The sequence below is a fragment of the Dendropsophus ebraccatus genome, chromosome 13 (genome assembly GCF_027789765.1).
Source record: "Dendropsophus ebraccatus isolate aDenEbr1 chromosome 13, aDenEbr1.pat, whole genome shotgun sequence".
NCBI classification, from domain to species: domain Eukaryota; kingdom Metazoa; phylum Chordata; class Amphibia; order Anura; family Hylidae; genus Dendropsophus; species Dendropsophus ebraccatus.
In genome coordinates this window covers 77846187-77866466 of record NC_091466.1, presented here as the reverse complement: position 1 = coordinate 77866466, position 20280 = coordinate 77846187, and the positions used below count along the sequence as shown (strand labels likewise).

The window sequence follows — 20280 nt, the reverse complement described above, 5'->3', positions numbered from 1 at the left end:
TGCTTTGCACTGCAGCTTTGCTCCTCTACGACACAGCTATGACTAGTGCATTGTCTATCAGAGGCTTTGGCTGCTCCTTCCTCCACCATGCTTTGCACTGCCGATCTGCTTGTTCAGTTTTGATTCTGTTCTATAGTCACAAGCTCAGCAGAAAGGCTCTACAGGGAGGACAGAGTCCTGTTAAAGAAGCCTGAGCCGGGGGACCTGGAGCAGATCAGTCTCTATAATCTTGTGTCTCTTTGCAGGGGTCTCTCCCCTCCTGAGGCCGAGCTCTTGTACATGCAGGAAATTGAGAGGCTGGAAAACTACGGAGAGGAAACATACCCTGCCAAGGTAATCTATGAGTGAGAGGATAGCAGCGTAGAGGTAACCGGTGCGGGGGACGCCTGGACATGTTCTGATCAATGAAATCGCCTCATCTTGCTTCCAAACATCTGCGGGTATTATGATGCTGCCATCTGCAGGTTGTTACTAGGCACTGCACCTAATATGTGACTGAATGTCTTTGGTGCCCTCTGACCTGTTCACTTCTGTACTATACTGCTGCTGGAGAGTTTGTGCCCCCACTTATAGGAGTGGGTGTGCCGGGCGCTCGAGTACCATCCAATGCTCCTCTCCAGTCACCTCCACAGGTGTGCCACTATCCTTCTGCCTGAGAGCAGTGCATTGTGGAAGCACAGATAATGACTCTTATGTGGATGTAAATGGCTTCCTTTATAAATACACAGTTATTACACTCTCCTGACCCCAGATTGTTCTCCACCCCCCCCCCCCCCATCCCCAGGACAGCCAAGGTGCCGACCTCTCCATCGGAGCATGCCTCAACGGGATCTTTGTCAGACACAAGAATGGCAGAGCGCCTGTTGTCTTCCGGTAAGTGTCCAGGCTTGTGGGTTATTACTTAAAGGGTCGGTGTCCATTCTAGTGTAAATATAGCTGTGATCATGTTAGGGGGGAGCACTCACTCTCTGGACAGTGGTATGTAGACTTCATTCATTGACATAGACAGTTAATGGAATCTGTACACTGCCGCTCTGTATAGGACGGCGGAACCCAGCTGAGAGCATACTCCACTCCCGCTCCATTTACACAGGGGCACTGGGGACCCTCATTCTCATGATGGATGGGGATCCCAGCTGACAGACCCTCACTGATCCTGCACATAGGTGATAGTTATTATAGAGAAAACACTTTATTCAATAAAAACATCTGCAGTTGTCTGACGAATTTGTTGTCAGTGAATAGGAACATTCCCTCTACATGGCCTCTAATCCATCAGAGGGTTTGTTACAGTGTATCAGTGCAGGTAAGAGCTGTCTGTCTGGAGTCCAGGAGATATGTGTTCCCGTTCTGCTTCACTCAGAGATTCAGCTTCATCGATAAATTGTTACAAATCTGAATACAATTAAAATGTATTCCTGTACATCTGCCTAACGGAGCCTGTCAGCATCGTACTCACGCCCCAAACAGATGCTGAAGCAGCAGGGGGTGATAGGGATGTAGGTAGAGTACAAGTCAGAGGGATTGTGAAGGCAGCTGGGTGTGAACAGAGCATAAAAGGGCTGCGATGACTTCATAGAGGTATACGGTGCAGTGTTTGTAACCACATTATAGGCAGAGTATAGGGTCTTCATCTCTGGTTTAGGGTCCGCATCATGGACGACAGACTGACAATAATTGTTTTCTTTACAGGTGGCTGGACATCACTAACATGTCCCACAACAAATCCTTCTTCACTCTGGAGCTGGCCAGTAAGGAGGAAACCATCCAGTTCCAGACTGTAAGTATTCCATATAGAGATGTATAGCTGTGCTCCAGAGCTGCAATCGCTCTGCAGATGGAGTCACTTTGTAATGGAAGTACCCAATGACTCCACCAGCAGAATAGTGAGTGCAGCTCTGGGGTATAATACAGGATGTAACTCAGGATCAGTAATGTAATGTATATACACAGTGAACCCACCAGCAGAATAGTGAGTGCAGCTCTGGGGTATAATACAGGATGGAACTCAGGATCAGTACAGGGTAAGTAATGTATGTACACAGTCACCCCACCAGCAGAATAGGGAGTGCAGCTCTGGAGTATAATACAGGATGGAACTCAGGATCAGTAATGTATGTACACATTGACTCCACCGGCAGAAGAGTGAGTGCAGCTCTGGAGTATAATACAGGATGGAACTCAGGATCAGTAATGTATGTACACATTGACCCCACCGGCAGAAGAGTGAGTGCAGCTCTGGAGTATAATACAGGATGGAACTCAGGATCAGTAATGTATGTACACATTGACCCCACCGGCAGAATAGTGAGTGCAGCTCTGGAGTATAATATAGGATGTAACTCAGGATCAGTAATGTAATGTATGTACACAGTGACCCCACCAGCAGAATAGTGAGTGCAGCTCTGGAGTATAATACAGGATGGAACTCAGGATCAGTAATGTAATGTATGTACACAGTGACCCCACCGGCAGAAGAGTGAGTGCAGCTCTGGAGTATAATATAGGATGTAACTCAGAATCAGCAATATATCTACACTGAGTCTCCATTTAGCATGGGGCTTGTGGGGTTACTAAGGGTCGTTGGCGCTGTGTCATGTGACTGAATTACCAGCGTTTGGTTTTCCAGTAACCTTTCCTGTTTTGCTTCCTTAGGAAGACATGGAAACTGCTAAGTACGTGTGGCGGATGTGCGTCGCCCGGCACAAGTTCTACAGGATGAACTGTAACCTGTGAGTACAGACCCCTTATATGCATTGTGTGAGTGTCTGCTGTGCCGGGCGCTCTATTGCTCACAGTTATCAGCCGTTTCTTGCTGGTCTTACACTGATTATAGTGGAGGAGTTTCAGTAGTTATATATAGGATTGATGGTAGGTGCCTTCTGTATATGAGATGGGGGTCAGCAGGAATCCCCTACCCCGTCAGCTGTTGCTCTATATCCTCATGCCTGACGCTGCAGTGTCCATACAGGAGGACAGAGCGCCATTGTCACTGCTCTGTGTAAGTTGTGACCACCTGTCCTCCGCACACAGACTCTTCCCTTGTCTTGGGGACACCTGCCTATTGCACATGGCTCTTATAGTAGCACAGATGCCGCCATCTCCCAGCTGCCCCCATAAAACATCCTCAAGATCTCTGCTCCCTGATTCCTGTTCCTGTGACATTAGTCACAGCTGAAGGTTTGTTACCATGTATCAGTGTAAGCTATCCAGTGGCCGAGCACACGCACTGCTGCTGTATGTGGCAGGCACAAGACCTCCGGCAGATCACATACTTATCTCTCACGTATATCTCTCACGTATAGGGAATACGTGAAAATCGTAGGATAAAATCGTATTTTTCTGCGTAGATCCTGGAAATGAGAGTGAAGTAGAAAGTGGCAGAAGTTTTAGTGTGAAATGATTGTAAGCTCCATGGAGGACCGGTCCGTCCTGTTTATCGCTCCCCCTCCCTGAGTGGATTTCTTCAGCTTTTTTTTTTTTTTTACTTTTTCTGATAAAGTGAATGGAAGATGTGACGGCGCTCGGCGTGAGAGCGGAAACTTTCCGGCGTCCCACGGAGAGCGGCTGTTTATCTTGGTGAAAAGATTTTCCACCTGTAAAAGAATTTGCTTATCTGCGCTGATACACTGTAACAGACCTTCAGCTGTGGAAACATTCTCACTTACTGGCAGCAGATAGACATCTTCAGAATGGAAGGAAAATAAATAATAAGTGTTTCATTATATTAAGGGTAAAGGGGAACTCCAAATCAACTGGTGTCAGATAGTTAGTTATATAGATTTATATATTAATTCTAGTTAAACATCTCCAGTCTTCCAGTACTTATCGGCTGCTGTATGTCCTGCAGGAAGTGGTATATTCTCTCCAGTCTGACACAGTGCTCTCTGCTGCCACCTCTGTCCATGTCAGGAACTGTCCAGAGCAGCAGCAAATCCCCATAGAAAATCTCATGGACAGAGATGGCAGCAGAGAGCACTGTGTCAGACTGGAAAGAATAAACCACTTCCTGCAGGACATACAGCAGCTGAAAAGTACTGGAAGACTGGAGGTTTAACTAGGATTAATATATAAATCTATATAACTTTCTGACACCAATTATTGCTGCAGTACCCCTTTAAACTCATGTAAGACTGAACTGGCCCTTTAAATTTGAAACCTCAGCCTGCAGCAGCACAGAGTATTTTAGCAGCTTCTCTGTACTTCCATGTGACCTTTATCTATTTATCCTCAGTGGTTCATCAGTTCCTCCTCTTGTGGACTCTTCCCAGAAATCTTCTTCTCTTCTCTCTTTCCAACGCTTTCCGATTCTGTCCCGTCCGTCGTTTCCTAAAGGGTGAGAGCTCGCCCGTCACCTGCCCCGTGCGCTGCATGATCTGCTCCTGTACATGGCCGCCTTGTAGTGCACAGCTGGCATAAGGTTTTCCATCTGCTTGGAATCTCTGCTAGTCACAGCATGCTGTCACTTGTAGTTCTGTAGCAGCTGATGTATGTGATATGGGAGGTATAGGGAATTTGTAGCCCTCCAGCTTTAATTCTTTAACTTTAATTCCCATTATGCCTGGCCAGCCAAAAGCATGATGGGAGTTGTAGTTTTGCAACTGCTGGAGGGCCACAGGTTTCCCATCCTAGTGATATGGCGTTCTCCTCTGTCAGTGGTTATTGAATTCTATTCCCAAAGAGGTTATCATCCAGCTCTCCCGGTCTCCTGACCGGTGATGCATTGATAGAAGCTCCATAACTAAACATGTCAGGAGCCTAGGAGAGCTGAATTATTAGAGTCGTCCTTCTAAATCACCACCATGGAGAGCGCCATTCAGGCGTCCCAGGATCCTGATACTATAACTAGTGTTCAATGTTCAAGTGTCACGTTAAATTTTTTTTGCAGAAATCAATAGTCCAGGCGATTTTAAGAAACTGTCATTGGGTTTATTAGGCGAAAAATGCATTTTTGAAGCTCTTCCCCCCCCCCCCCCCCTGTCTTCATTGTTCTCCTATTGAGAGAGCTAAATAAAAGACCAAAACTGGACAACAAAGAATTAATCTACAAATCCATCGCCCTTTATCTCCTCTGACAGTCACCACTGACCTCTCTGAGCTCTGATTACAGCTTTCACCCAGCTCTGTGCCTGTAATCCTCTGTTATCTGCTTTCTGCAAAAAAAAAAAAAAAATGACAGTGACTCTTTAAGGAATCTGAGGTGAGTGAGTGATGGCCGCTGCTTGGAGGGGCTGATGGGAAGGATGAGTAGTGACATCAGCATCGCTTGTTGACAATGTTTACTGCTTTTCCCAGTAATAATTTTCCATTCTCCATCTAGAACGTGATAACTTACTATCATCTATCTTATTCAAGGCAAACCCAGGCAGTAAATCCGGTGCGGAGGCGGTCATCAACGCGAATGTCACTGGTAAGAGCAATGTCATTATATTAGCATTATATCAGTGATGTACAGGGGGCGGGGCGGTGACTACCTCTCTATACACATGATATACAGGGGGCGGGGTGGTGACTACCTCTCTATACACATGATATACAGGGGGCGGGGCTGTGACTACCTTTCTATACACATGATATACAGGGGGCAGAGCTGTGACTACCTCTCTATACACATGATATACAGGGGGCGGGGCAGTGACTACCTCTCTATACACATGATATACAGGGGGCGGGGCTGTTACTACCTCTCTATACACATGATATACAGGGGGCAGAGCTGTGACTACCTCTCTATACACATGATATACAGGGGGCGGGGCTGTGACTACCTCTTTATACACATGATATACAGGCTGGGTGTCAGCAGTAATAGATGACGAGCTGATCCTGTAGCATAAGGTGTTTGGTCTTCTGTCAGATCACATGTCATTATATCAGTGATGTCATCCAGGGGGCGGGGCTGTGACTACATAATATAGTTTCTGGTTGTTCTTGTAGTATAAGGTGTGTGGATCTCAGGTCCTCTTTGTGTCTCCTGCAGCCGAAGCACCAGCCGTACATGATCCCCCCTCCCCAGATGCATTACAATGGACACTACAGTGAGCCGTACACCTCCTCCCAAGGTAACCGGACTTTATGTGATGTCATTGATTTGATGAGGTCTTGGACTGGCTGATAACATAGAACAGTAGCATGCAGTGATATAGAGGATAGTATTACATCATTTAGTGCCGTGGAGAGAACAGTGGAATATAATGAGCCGCTCTATAATGGATCCAGGCTGGAGACAAGTTTGGTTATTCTCCTGAAAGATTTAGCAGCGATGCCTTATCCAATTAATGGGTGATCCCCAACTTGTAGCTGTTGCTGAACTACAACTCCCATCATGCCCTGACTAAGCTGCAAAAATCTTTAGTACAGTTCCCTTAAAGGGGTACTCTGGCAAAGATTTTATTTTATTTTTTAAAAAATTAACTGGTGTCAGAAAGTTTTGTATAGATTTATAAATGTTTTCTATTTAAAAATCTCCAGTCTTTCAGTACTTATCAGCTGCTGTATGTCCTGCAGGAAGTGGTGTATTCTCTCCAGTCTGACACAGTGCTCTCTGCTGCCACCTCTGTCCATGTCAGGAACTGTCCAGAGCAGCAGCAAATCCCCATAGAAAACCTCTGACATGGACAGAGGTGGCAGCAGAGAGCACTGTGTCAGACTGGAGAGAATACACCACTTCCTGCAGGACTTACAGCTGCTTATAAGTACTGGAACACGTGTAGCTGGTAGTGGTCGGCACTCCGACACAAGGTGGTGCCCGGGCCAAGGTACAATACATCAAAGGAAAATCCCGGCACTCGCCAAACTTCTGCAAGGTGATTAATTCACATAAGTGCATATACAGACAGACGGATCAAGGACGCGTTTCGGCGTATAGTCTTTCTCAACAAGACTATACGCCGAAGCGCGTCCCTGATCCGTCTGTCTGTATATGCACTTATATAAATAAATCACCTTGCAGAAGTTTGGCGAGTGCCGGGATTTTCCTTTGATATAAGTACTGGAAGACTGGAGATTTTTTTTAAATAACAAATCTGTTTAACTTTCTGACACCAGTTGATTTGTAAGAGAGATTTTCGGTGGAGTTCTGCTTTAGTGTTTGAATATCTTGTGCCAGTCTGCAGCTGCTAAAGCCACCAGCATGTAATGTAATATAATGTAATACCTTTTGTTTTGTGAATTGCAGACAATCTGCCGGTGTTTGTGAACAATCAGAACGGTTATTACTATCACTCCCAGACCAGCCTGGACCGCAGCCCGCATGACTACAACGGCAGAATCCGCAACGGCAGTGTGTACAGCGCCCACAGCACCAACTCTCTGAACACGCAGCAGCACTACATGCAGCCCTCTCCAATGTCCTCCAATCCCAGCATCACGGGCAGCGACATCATGAGGCAGGAGTACATCCCCTCCCACCGGCACAGCGCTCTCATCCCGCCATCATATCGCCCGACGCCCGATTACGAGACGGTCATGAGGCAGCTGAACAGGGGCATAATGCACACGGACAGGCAGAGCCATTCAATGCGCAACCTCAACATTGGCAACTCTTACGCCTACAGCCGCGCAGACGCCTTGGTGTATAGCCAGCCTGAGATCCGCGAGCACGCCCAGTTTGCTTCACCTCAGTCTCATCATTATCCTTTCAACCTTAACTATAGTTTCCACAGCCAGTCTCCATACCCTTACCAGGCAGAGCGCCGCCCGGTGGTGGGTGCAGTCAGTGTCCCGGAGCTGACCAACGTCCAGCTGCAGTCTCAGGATTACACGCCCTCCAACATCATGAAGACTCAGGTCTACCGGCCTCCACCCCCCTATCCCTACCCACGTCCGGCAAACAGCACCCCGGATCTGACCCGCCACCATACAAGCAGCAGTAATCCGGATCTGATCACCAGGCGCGTCCACCATTCAGTCCAGATGTTTCAGGAGGACAGTTTGCCGGTTGCGCACTCCCTTCAGGAAGTCAGTGAACCGCTGACCGCTGCCCGTCATGCGCAACTACAAAAACGGAACAGCATTGAAATAGCCGGGATTACCCACAGCTTCGAAGGGATGAGGGTGAAGGAGCGGACCGCCTCGTCCTCCGCCGCCAATGTGGCGTCTCAGCGGATTATACTGACCGACTCGCAAACCAATGTTTACATTGAGCGCACCAAGGAGGAGCAGGGAGGCGAGCACGAGAGGGGGCGGTACGGTCACAAGAAGTCTCTGTCAGACGCCACCATGCTGATCCACAGCAGTGAGGACGACGAGGAGGAAGACAACAGCGCCAATGTCGCCCAGACACCGCTCTATGACCGATCCCAGCTAAGGCCGGTGATGGAGACTTATACTGACGAGTCCGAGTCCAGCTACCCCTACAGCTCCATGCCCATCAATCATCTCCATATCTACGAGCACAAGCCCCCCGAGGCTGAGAAGGAGAGGAGAGTGACTGCCGTCAGCCCTGTGCAGTTTGGAGATCACATGACTGCTCGGAGAAACAATGAATCGATCCCGCCGTCTGTATCTGAGTCTGACCTGACAGCTGTGACCGTGCGGTACCGAATAAAGAAAGAGCCCGTGAAGAAGAGACCCATGTCTGACGTCCTGTCTGGGAAGAAGGATATTGTGGAAGGACTACCACCCTCAGGAGTGAGTACAACCCACAGGGGGCGCCACACCCAGGATTACACCGTCACGGCTGCTTTCTTCCAGTAACAGCTCCACACCTGTCTGTGGTTTGCTTCATTGAGCTGCAATACCAGACACAGCCGGTGGACATGGTTTCGCTGTTTTTGGAAGAAGCTGTGTCTTCTAATACTGGACGATCCCTTTTAAAGGAGATATTCAGACCTAGAAAAACACGGCTGCTCTCTTTGAGAAACAGCGCCACCTTTGTGTTTGGATGTGGCATTATAGCTCTGCACCATTAAAATGAATGGAGCTGAATTGTAATACTACACACAGCCTGAGGTCAGGGGTGGTGCTGGTTTTGCTAGAAAGTAGTTGTTTCTTCTAATCCTGTATAACCCATTTAAAGGGATAGTTTACCCCCCAAAAATCTTTTTCTTTCAAATCAACTGGTGGCAAAAAAATGCCAGATTTGTAAACTACTTGTATTAAAAATTAACCATTTCCGTTACTTATCAGCTCCTGTATGTCCTGCAGGAAGTGGTGTATTCTCTCCAGTCTGACACAGTGCTCTCTGCTGCCACCTCTGTCCATGTCAGGAACTGTCCAGAGCAGCAACAAATCCCCATAGAAAACCTCTCCTGCTCTGGACAGTTCCTGACATGGACAGAGGTGGCAGCAGAGAGCACTGTGTCAGACTGGAGAGAATTGTGCGCCTGGATGGGAATTGTCCTTTACTTCTCTTTGTTCTGTTACATCTAACAGGGAATGAAGAAAGGAAACCGCACAGAAGCTAAAAAAATGGGGCCCCTAAAACTGGCAGCATGGAATGGGTTAACTGTGCCGCGGATACCCCTGCAGGATGACGAGAGGGAGGAGCCAGCCAGAGCGTCCAATGACGAGAGGGTAAGTGCGGAGGATCATTGTATAAGTCCTCACACCCCGCTGAACAAGCTGTAGGCTGCCCAAAGTGTATCGCAAAATGCAACCATACAGGGGGTCGACATGTTGGAAAACGCACTGCAGTCCTATGTAAATAAAGCTTCAGCTCTCTGTGCATGCTGGGAGTTGTGGTTGTGCAAGAGCTGCAGAGCCTCAGCTTGGGGAGTCCTGGTATAGTGTCTGTTCTGCAGCTTTCTAATATCCAGTGTAGACAATGCTCTATGAGCTCTATAGCCTGGACTCCAGCCTGATACATTGTACATAGCTAGTCCTGCTCTCAGCTGTATCCAGTTTAGACAATGCTCTGTGAGCTCCAGACTGATACATTGTACATAGCTAGTCCTGCTGTCAGCTGTATCCAGTGTAGACAATGCTCTGTGAGCTCCAGCCTGATACATTGTACATAGCTAGTCCTGCTCTGTATCCAGTGTAGACAATGCTCTGTGAGCTCCAGACTGATACATTGTACATAGCTAGTCCTGCTCTCAGCTGTATGCAGTGTAGACAATGCTCTGTAAGCTCCAGCCTGATACATTGTACATAGCTAGTCCTGCTGTCAGCTGTATCCAGTGTAGACAATGCTCTGTGAGCTCCAGACTGATACATTGTACATAGCTAGTCCTGCTCTCAGCTGTATCCAGTGTAGACAATGCTCTGTGAGCTCCAGACTGATACATTGTACATAGCTAGTCCTGCTCTGTATCCAGTGTAGACAACAGACTGAGGAGCGGTACCGCCAGCCGCCATGACAGCGATCTGAGTGAGGACTATGCAGATGCTATTGTGAACGAATCGTTACAATGTATCAGGAGTTCACTGTAAAGGCTGATAGTGTTCTCAAGGGCGCGGGAATGGGAACACTTGGGAGATGGGGCGACTTCTTCCAGACTAAACAAGTCAATGGCCAAATGATTTGGTTTAGATTTGGCTGATACTACAGTAGATCCTTGCATCTCGATTTTGTCATTGAGAACGTCGCCATCTTGTGTTCACTGGTGGTAATTACAATATCTCACTAATCCCGCTCACATTGAGAATAACTGTGTGTGTGTGTGTATATATATATAATATATATGTGTGTGTGTGTGTGTGTATTATGTATATGTGTGTGTGTGTGTGTGTGTGGTGATACATTGTACATAGCTTGTCCTGCTCGAATTCAGTGTAGACAATGCTCTGTGAGCTCCAGACTGATACATAGTATATAGCTGTCCTGATCTGTATCCAGTGTAGACAATGCTCTGTGAGCTCCAGACTGATACATTGTACATAGCTAGTCCTGCTCTCAGCTGTATCCAGTGTAGACAATGCTCTGTGAGCTCCAGACTGATACATTGTACATAGCTAGTCCTGTTCTGTATCCAGTGTAGACAATGCTCTGTGAGCTCCAGACTGATATATTGTACATAGCTAGTCCTGCTCTGTATCCAGTGTAGACAATGCTCTGTGGGTTCTGTACTCTTGAGGTAACTGACGATCAGGACAGAATATCTTCTGTTTGTGCTGCTGTCTACATACAATGTAACAAACCCTCAGCTGTGGTTCATCTGTTCTTTATGGATATTTACTGACTGCAGTCATAGATGAAAATGGGGAATAACTGAGATTAAAAGTCTTAGAAAAACATGGCCGCTCTCCGCTAGAAACAGCGCCTCTCCTGTCCTCAGGTTGGGTGTTTTATCTCAGTTCCATTAAATTGTAATATCACACATAGCCTGAGGGCAGGGGGGGGGGGGGGGGGGGCGCTGTGTTTTCTCTAATCCTGGATAATCCCTTTTAGTAGCAGTGATAGTTTTATTAGCACAGAGATGGCTGCCGCCTGGGTTGTGACCTCTTTATTTCCTTTCAGTGTAAACTCCTTGAGGAGCGGCTGGAGCAGGGCATGGTCTTCACCGAGTATGAGCAGACACTCAAGAAGCGGCTGCCGGACACTGAGTGCACCATAGCGCGCCTCCCTGAGAACGCAGAACGCAACCGCTTCCAGGACGTGCTGCCGTATGACGACACCCGGGTGGAGCTGGTGCCGACTAAAGAGAACAACACGGGCTACATCAACGCCTCCCACATAAAGGTGACGCCCCCCCCCCCTCCCCCGCCCGACCTCCAGGACTCTCCACAGAGTCTGCACAGTTTAGTTCCTCCGCCTCTTGTGAACATCTGCTGCCGTTTCCACAGGTGACGGTTGGCGGCGTGGAGTGGGACTACATCGCAACGCAGGGTCCTCTGCACAACACGTGCCAAGACTTCTGGCAGATGGTGTGGGAACAGGGAGTGGCCATCATCGCCATGGTAACGCTGGAGGAGGTGAGTCCTGCGGGAGGAAGGGCTGCTCCTATACACGGCCATAGAGCCCGGGCACCACGACGGCTTCATCACCTGCCGCCCAGGAACATAAATATATATATATTATACCTTTCAGTTACAGTAATTCTCTCAGCATCCCCTGCTTGTTCAGTGACTGCTCAGAGTGGTATAAGTAATGTATGGACACTGTGACTCCATCCGTCCTTGTGTAAGAGGGAAGCGCCTCCTGGTATTGGGGATACTCCCCAGCCTGGGCTCTCCCTCCTAGCGATGCCTATATGATGTTATCATCATCATCATCATCAGCTGGTGTATTATAACTGCTCCTCTTTCCCCGGTCAGGAGGGCAGCCGAGAGAAGAGTTACCGATACTGGCCACGACTGGGATCTAGGCACAACACGGTCACCTACGGAAGATTCAAGATCACCACAAGGTTCCGCACAGACTCCGGATGTTACGCCACCACGGGCCTCAAGATAAAACACCTACTGACTGGTCAGGAACGGACAGTGTGGCACCTGCAGTATACGGATTGGCCCGAGCACGGCCACCCCGAGGACCTGAAGGGATTCCTATGTAAGTTCAATAGAATTTATCCTGGTGAGAATGCGGCAATGGTGAAGACAACAGCTTGGTATTATAGAAACTGTAGTGTGACATGATGTAAAAGCAGCATAGTGAGTGCAGCTCTGGGGGTCACTGCGGTATAAGACATGTCGTAAGAGCAGAATAGTGAGTGCAGCTCTGGAGGTGACTAGTGGATAAGACATGATGTTACAGCAGAATAGTGAGTGCAGCTCTGGAGGTGACTGGAGGGTAAGACATGGTGTAAGGGCAGAATAGTGAGTGCAGCTCTGGAGGGGACTGGAGGATAACACATGTACATGTATGATCAGTAAGTAAACTGCAATAACACTTTTAAGCGCACATTTATATTGTGTTTAAGTGGCGTTCTTCATATAACACATTTTGTGCATCTTGGGCTACATCTATTGCTATACTCCAGTTGTATCCAGAGCTGCATTCACAATACTGCTATTTTCTGGCTGCAGTGTATCTAAGGTGTTTGCACTGTTGCTCTGGCTGTGACTAGAGAACGTCTCTGCCCCATCACATCCTCATCACACTCACTCGCTCTCTTACAGCCTATCTAGAAGAGATCCAGTCGGTTCGTCGTCACACAAACAGCACGAGTGACCCCAACAGTCCCAACCCCCCAGTGCTCGTCCACTGCAGCGCGGGCGTTGGCCGGACCGGGGTGGTCATACTGTCTGAGATCATGATCGCTTGCCTGGAACACAACGAGGTGAGGGGGTGCTGCACTATCTGTTCTCATATCTGTGTTCAGTATCTCTGCATGCTGTCACTGAATAGGAACACATTGAGTGTCATAGACTGATACATTGTAAGGACACCAGGAGACAGGTCTGTGCTGTGTCTTGTCTTCTCCGTCTCACTGCCCCTTGTCTCCTCTTCTAGATGCTGGACATCCCTCTGGTTCTGGACATGCTGCGGCACCAGCGGATGATGATGGTGCAGACCATCGCTCAGTACACTTTTGTATACAAAGTCCTGATCCAGTTCCTAAAGAACTCTCGCCTCATCTAACCCCTCCCCCACCCCGGGGCTGTCTGGAGACCCGACCACAGTCACGGTTACGTAGATAAGTTGCTGGGCGATTTACTACAGGCCGGACGTGGCCTCGGACCACCGCGGTGACCACTGACGCTTATGGAGCTCTGGGTGGTCCCTGGATGGGCAGCGAGGGTCTCCAGCAGACGACAGAACCTGGAAGGCTTTATCCGGTCCTGCACTGTGTCTAAGCTAAAACTATTCAAGTGCCAGCAAGAGCCTCAACCACTGGGGGGCGCTGTAGCCTGTGGTGAGGTGGTGGAGGACTCCGCACACAGCAGTATTACTCTATACAGCTCTGATTTTACTGGTTGAAATCAAGACTGATGTTTGTGATGTTTTAAAGCACTTTTTTTTTTGTTTTGTTTTTTACTTTTATTTATGATGATGCAAATATCTTAATGCCCCTTCATCTTACTAACCCATTGCCACAGTGTGCAGTATTGGAGTCACCTATCAGTAGGGGGATCACAGACCCCCATGTTCCCCCCGAGGCTTGTGTGATGTACGCCAGCGCTTTACTTGCCTGCGGTGTTCTTGTTTCTCGGCCGCTCTCATAGGAAGCTGTGCAGCTTTGTGCAGAGACGCGCGGGGGGCCTCGCTTCTCTACACTCAGGAGACCTTGGAGGGATTTGTATATTTTTTTGGCTCCTTTTTATAAATTGAATTGAAGTTTTCTTTAGGAAACGGTTGTTTTATATTGAAATACAAATGTCTATTTTTTTGTGTAGGTTTTACCCAAAATACATTGCCTGAGATTCTGGCATCTTATGGAAGGGGGAGGGGAGGGGGGTTACCTTGGTTTTTGTGGATGTGATTGAGGTTTTAGAAATATTGAAGAGAAAAAAATTCTGATTTGCGATGTCTGAAGTTTTATTCAGTGAAGATAAGAGCGGTAAGGAAGGAGAGGATGGGCTTCTGGGGAGAGAGGAGGAAGAAGAGGATAGGCTTCTGGGGAGAGGATGGGCTTCTGGGGAGAGGAAGGAGAGGATGGGCTTCTGGGGAGAGAGGAGGAAGAAGAGGATGGACTTCTGGTGAGAGGAGAGGATGGGCTTCTGGGGAGAGAGGAGGAAGAAGAGGATAGGCTTCTGGGGAGAGGATGGGCTTCTGGGGAGAGGAGAGGATGGGCTTCTGGGGAGAGGATGGGCTTCTGGGGAGAGAGGAGGAAGAAGAGGATGGACTTCTGGTGAGAGGAGAGGATGGGCTTCTGGGGAGAGAGGAGGAAGAAGAGGATGGGCTTCTGGTGAGAGAGGAGGAAGAAGAAGAGGATGGGCTTCTGGTGAGAGAGGAGGAAGGAGAGGATAGGCTTCTGGTGAGAGAGGAGAAAGAAGAGGATGGGCTTCTGGTGAGAGAGGAGGAAGGAGAGGATGGGCTTCTGGTGAGAGAGGAGGAAGGAGAGGATGGGATTTTGGTGAGAGAGGAGGAAGGAGAGGATGGGCTTCTGGTGAGAGAGGAGGAAGAAGAGGATGGGCTTCTGGTGAGAGAGGAGAAAGAAGAGGATGGGCTTCTGGTGAGAGAGGAGGAAGGAGAGGATGGGCTTCTGGTGAGAGAGGAGGAAGGAGAGGATGGGCTTCTGGGGAGAGGAACGAGAGGATGGGCTTCTGGGGAGAGGAAGGATAGGATGGGCATCTGGTGAGAGGGAAAGGAGGAAGGATAGGATGGGCTTCAATGAGGGGGGAGGGAGAGGAAGGGCTTCTGGTAAAGGGGTGTGGTGGAAGGAGAGGAAGGGCTTATGGTGAGAGGGAAAGGAGGAAGGAGAGGAAGGGCTTCTGGTATGGGGGTGTGGTGAAAGGAGAGGATGGGCTTCTGGTGAGAGGGAAAGGAGGAAGGGCTTCTGGTAAGGGGCTGTGGTGGAAGGAGAGGATGGGCTTCTGGTAAGGGGGTGTGGTGGAAGGAGAGGATGGACTTCTGGTAAGGGGGTGTGGTGGAAGGAGAGGAAGGGCTTCTGGTAAGGGGGTGTGGTGGAAGGAGAGGATGGGCTTCTGGTAAGGGGGTGTGGTGGAGAGGATGGGCTTCTGGTATGGGGGTGTGGTGGAAGGAGAGGATGGGCTTCTGGTAAGGGGGTGTGGTGGAAGGAGAGGATGGGCTTCTGGTAAGGGGGTGTGGTGGAAGGAGAGGATGGGCTTCTGGTAAGGGGGTGTGGTGGAAGGAGAGGATGGGCTTCTGGTAAGAGGGTGTGGTGGAAGGAGAGGATGGGCTTCTGGTGAGAGGGAAAGGAGGAAGGAGAGGATGGGCTTCTGGTATGGGGGTGTGGTGGAAGGAGAGGATGGGCTTCTGGTATGGGGGTGTGGAGGAAGGAGAGGATGGGCTTCTGGTATGGGGGTGTGGTGGAAGGAGAGGATGGGCTTCTGGTGAGAGGGAAAGGAGGAAGGAGAGGAAGGGCTTCTGGTAAGGGGGTGTGGTGGAAGGAGAGGATGGGCTTCTGGTGAGAGGGAAAGGAGGAAGGAGAGGAAGGGCTTCTGGTAAGGGGGTGTGGTGGAAGGAGAGGATGGGCTTCTGGTAAGATGGAGGCTACATCTTATACATTTCATTGGTTCCAGTTCCATAGAATGGTCGGTAACTCTTGGTCTGGTGCTGGGATTCTCGGCTTACGTGGTGTCGTTTCCTCCGGTCTTAGACAAAGCTGCAACATTTTTCCCAGTATCAGAAAACTGCAACCCTGACACACACTGTCCTCTGAGCAGCAGTATGAATGCAGCTCTGGCTGTAACTGGAGTATGACTCAATGTAATCCAAGAATAATCTGCAGGACTACCAAGCATGTGAGGTAAGTGACAGCTGTGATAGCTGGAGAAGCGTCTCTCTGCAGGTCTATGCATTCTGTATATAGTGTATACTGGTCCGGATATGAAGGAGTAGTGGATATGTGTGACAATGGGGAGTGCAGGTTATTATTGGGGGGACGTGGTGTGGGTCAGGCAGCGGCTTTATTCAGGGGGACATGTCATGTGATCAATAACCAATAAAATAATCAGTAACATCTGTCGTGTCACTTCTGCTTAGCTGTTAGCTGGAAACTGTCACCAGCAGCTGCTTGCTGATGGTTTCCCTGTAGCAGCTGCTTGCTGATGGTTTACCTGTAGCAGCTGCTTGCTGATGGTTTCCCTGTAGCAGCTGCTTGCTGATGGTTTCCATAGTAGCAGCTGCTTGCTGATGGTTTCCCTGTAGCAGCTGCTTGCTGATGGTTTCCCTTTAGCAGCTGCTTGCTGATGGTTTCCCTAGTAGCAGCTGCTTGCTGATGGTTTCCCTGTAGCAGCTGCTTGCTGATGGTTTCCCTTTAGCAGCTGCTTGCTGATGGTTTCCCTAGTAGCAGCTGCTTGCTGATGGTTTCCCTAGTAGCAGCTGCTTGCTGATGGTTTCCCTGTAGCAGCTGCTTGCTGATGGTTTCCATGTAGCAGCTGCTTGCTGATGGTTTCCATGTAGCAGCTGCTTGCTGATGGTTTCCCTAGTAGCAGCTGCTTGCTGATGGTTTCCCTGTAGCAGCTGCGTGCTGATGGTGTCCCTAGTAGCAGCTGCTTGCTGATGGTTTCCCTGTAGCAGCTGCTTGCTGATGGTTTCCCTAGTAGCAGCTGCTTGCTGATGGTTTCCCTGTAGCAGCTGCTTGCTGATGATTTCCCTGTAGCAGCTGCGTGCTGATGGTTTCCCTGTAGCAGCTGCTTGCTGATGGTGTCCCTAGTAGCAGCTGCTTGCTGATGGTTTCCCTAGTAGCAGCTGCTTGCTGATGGTGTCCCTAGTAGCAGCTGCTTGCTGATGGTTTCCCTAGTAGCAGCTGCTTGCTGATTGTTTCCCTGTAGCAGGTGCCATCCCTTTTATGCATAATGAAAATACTTTGTTTTATAGAAAGAGAAAAATAATTTATTCAAACAAACTCCTGTACTATGGAAACAATCAACAGGTTGGTTTTACTGCCAGATCCACCTCCATGTCTATATTTTCTAAGCCGGGATAACACCTGTACACTATGGCCCCTCTTCTGCTCGGGCTGGATGTGGATTTGCAGCTCGGTTCCACTGAAATGAATTGTAATACCACACACAACCTGAGCACAGAGGTGGCGCTGTTTCTGCACAGTAATAGCTGTGCGCTTTCTAATCCTGGAGAAGCCCTTTAATATCTTTAGTGCCCATGGGTGTATATAAGGGATATTATATCTCCTCATGTTCACCCTCTTGCACAAAGAAAAGACGATAATGAAAACGATGGCCAATTTCTGGAGCCAAGTGCTTAGAGACCTAGTGTAATAGCCCCCTATAAAGCCGCTGCCTGCTTCTTATGAGGGTCCTCTGTGCATGAAATTCATGTAGAGACAATCTGCATGCTGGGAGTTCTGGTTCTACAGACTTGTAGTATGGGCCGTTTATAGTACACAGCGACCATGCTGAACACGTTAAGTGCCTTGCAACATTGTGATACGTTTGGCACGACTGATACCATGTGATGGTCGGGGGTCCTGTAGTGTACAAGCCGCCTGATAATCCCAGTGTAACCAAATATGTAATATATGTGATATTTTATGCAAAAATGGATATAGTATATTTTTGCCATGGAAATAAACTATTTGGAGCGGTTACCTGGAGTCTCGTTCTGTGCTGCACAATGTTACATGAGTTATACAGAGGACAGGGCAGTATACAGCAGACCCCCCTGCTGTATACTGCAGCTCTGACTGGCTCCAGTATATGAGGGGCACAGGCCTCTATACACATGGATGCGGGGGGCACAGGCCTCTATACACATGGATGTGGGGGGCACAGGCCTCTATACACATGGATGTGGGGGCACAGGCCTCTATACACATGGATGCGGGGGGCACAGGCCTCTATACACATGGATGCGGGGGGCACAGGCCTCTATACACATGGATATGGGGGCACAGGGCTCTATACACATGGATATGAGGGGCACAGGCCTCTATACACAGGGATGTGGGGGGCACAGGCCTCTATACACAGGGATGCGGGGGGCACAGGCCTCTATACACATGGATGTGGGGGGCACAGGCCTCTATACACAGGGATGTGGGGGGCACAGGCCTCTATACACATGGATGTGGGGGCACAGGCCTCTATACACATGGATGTGGGGGCACAGGCCTCTATACACATGGATGCGGGGGGCACAGGCCTCTATACACATGGATGCGGGGGGCACAGGCCTCTATACACATGGATGTGGGGGCACAGGCCTCTATACACATGGATGTGGGGGCACAGGCCTCTATACACATGGATGCGGGGGGCACAGGCCTCTATACACATGGATGCGGGGGGCACAGGCCGCTATACACATGGATGTGGGGGCACAGGCCTCTATACACATGGATGTGGGGGCACAGGCCTCTATACACATGGATATGGGGGCACAGGCCTCTATACACATGCATGCGGGGGGCACAGGCCTCTATATACATGGATGCGGGGGGCACAGGCCTCTATACACATGGATGCGGGGGGCACAGGCCTCTATACACATGGATGCGGGGGGCACAGGCCTCTATACACATGGATGCGGGGGGCACAGGCCTCTATACACATGGATGCGGGGGGCACAGGCCTCTATACACATGGATGCGGGGGGCACAGGCCTCTATACACATGGATGCGGGGGCACAGGCCTCTATACACATGGATGCGGGGGGCACAGGCCTCTATACACATGGATGCGGGGGGCACAGGCCTCTATACACAGGGATGCGGGGGGCACAGGGCTCTATACACATGGATATGAGGGGCACAGGCCTCTATACACATGAATGCGGGGGGAACAGGCCTCTATACACATGGATGTGGGGGGCACAGGGCTCTATACACATGGATATGGGGGGCACAGGCCTCTATACACATGGATGTGGGGGCACAGGCCTCTATACACAGGGATGTGGGGGGCACAGGCCTCTATACACATGCATGCGGGGGGCACAGGCCTCTATACACATGCATGCGGGGGGCACAGGCCTCTATACACATGGATGCGGGGGGCACAGGCCTCTATACACAGGGATGTGGGGGGCACAGGCCTCTATACACATGGATGCGGGGGGCACAGGCCTCTATACACATGGATGCGGGGGGCACAGGCCTCTATACACATGCATGCGGGGGGCACAGGCCTCTATACACATGGATGCGGGGGGCACAGGCCTCTATACACATGAATGCGGGGGGCACAGGCCTCTATACACAGGGATGTGGGGGGCACAGGTAACACCAGACATATGCTGTAACTGGAGATGTAATCTAAGTGACTGATCCAGCAGAGATGTCAGCACTACAACTCTCATCAGACTGTAGTGTTCTGTGCAGATGTATTCTTTCCAGTCGCCATTCTGACTAGAGACGCCTGATCCTGAATATCATCTGCAATGTCCTATTCATCTGTATGGTCCTGGGGACGACCATGATGGGACTTTCCAAATCAGTCAAATCTATTGTCTTATATTTGACCCACAGTTTCCATTTTTATTTAAAGGGGTTCTCCAGCGTTACAAAAACATGGCTACTTTCTTCCAGAGACAGCACCGTTCTTGTCTCAAGTTTGGTTGGGGCTTTGTAACTCAGTCCATTGAAGTGAATGAAGCGTAACTACAAACCGCACTTGACAGCGGGGCTGTCTCTCGAAGTGGCCGTGTTTTTGTAGCGCTAGAGAAGCCCTTTAATCTATTTATCAGCTCTGCCCCCGCTGGAGGTCCAGTTGGTATCCAGTGTTCTGCAATCTGTTTCCAAGCCTCGTACAATGCAAAATCCACACCAGTCAGATCAGGTGATAGAACAACCAAAATCTCAGCGCATCAG

The 20280-nt window shown here is 49.4% G+C and overlaps 1 protein-coding gene across 2 annotated transcripts in view; it reads left to right on the top strand.

Annotated features, from left to right (window-relative positions):
- The window catches only part of PTPN21 (protein tyrosine phosphatase non-receptor type 21), a 35891-nt gene extending 20457 nt beyond the window's left edge, over nt 1-15434 (top strand). Inside the window, exons 7-20 of one of the 2 annotated variants that reach the window (XM_069951301.1) lie at nt 246-333; nt 785-873; nt 1693-1780; nt 2656-2732; nt 4235-4336; nt 5356-5410; nt 5981-6062; nt 7178-8631; nt 9376-9516; nt 11402-11623; nt 11728-11856; nt 12199-12433; nt 13003-13163; nt 13337-15434. In XM_069951301.1, the coding sequence (XP_069807402.1) occupies nt 246-333; nt 785-873; nt 1693-1780; nt 2656-2732; nt 4235-4336; nt 5356-5410; nt 5981-6062; nt 7178-8631; nt 9376-9516; nt 11402-11623; nt 11728-11856; nt 12199-12433; nt 13003-13163; nt 13337-13465 (3052 nt within the window). In that variant the 3' untranslated portion in view covers nt 13466-15434. The remainder of the gene's footprint in view (nt 1-245; nt 334-784; nt 874-1692; nt 1781-2655; nt 2733-4234; nt 4337-5355; nt 5411-5980; nt 6063-7177; nt 8632-9375; nt 9517-11401; nt 11624-11727; nt 11857-12198; nt 12434-13002; nt 13164-13336) is intronic. The other variant, XM_069951302.1, reaches the window with a different exon arrangement.
- Nucleotides 15435-20280: the final 4846 nt, after the last annotated feature.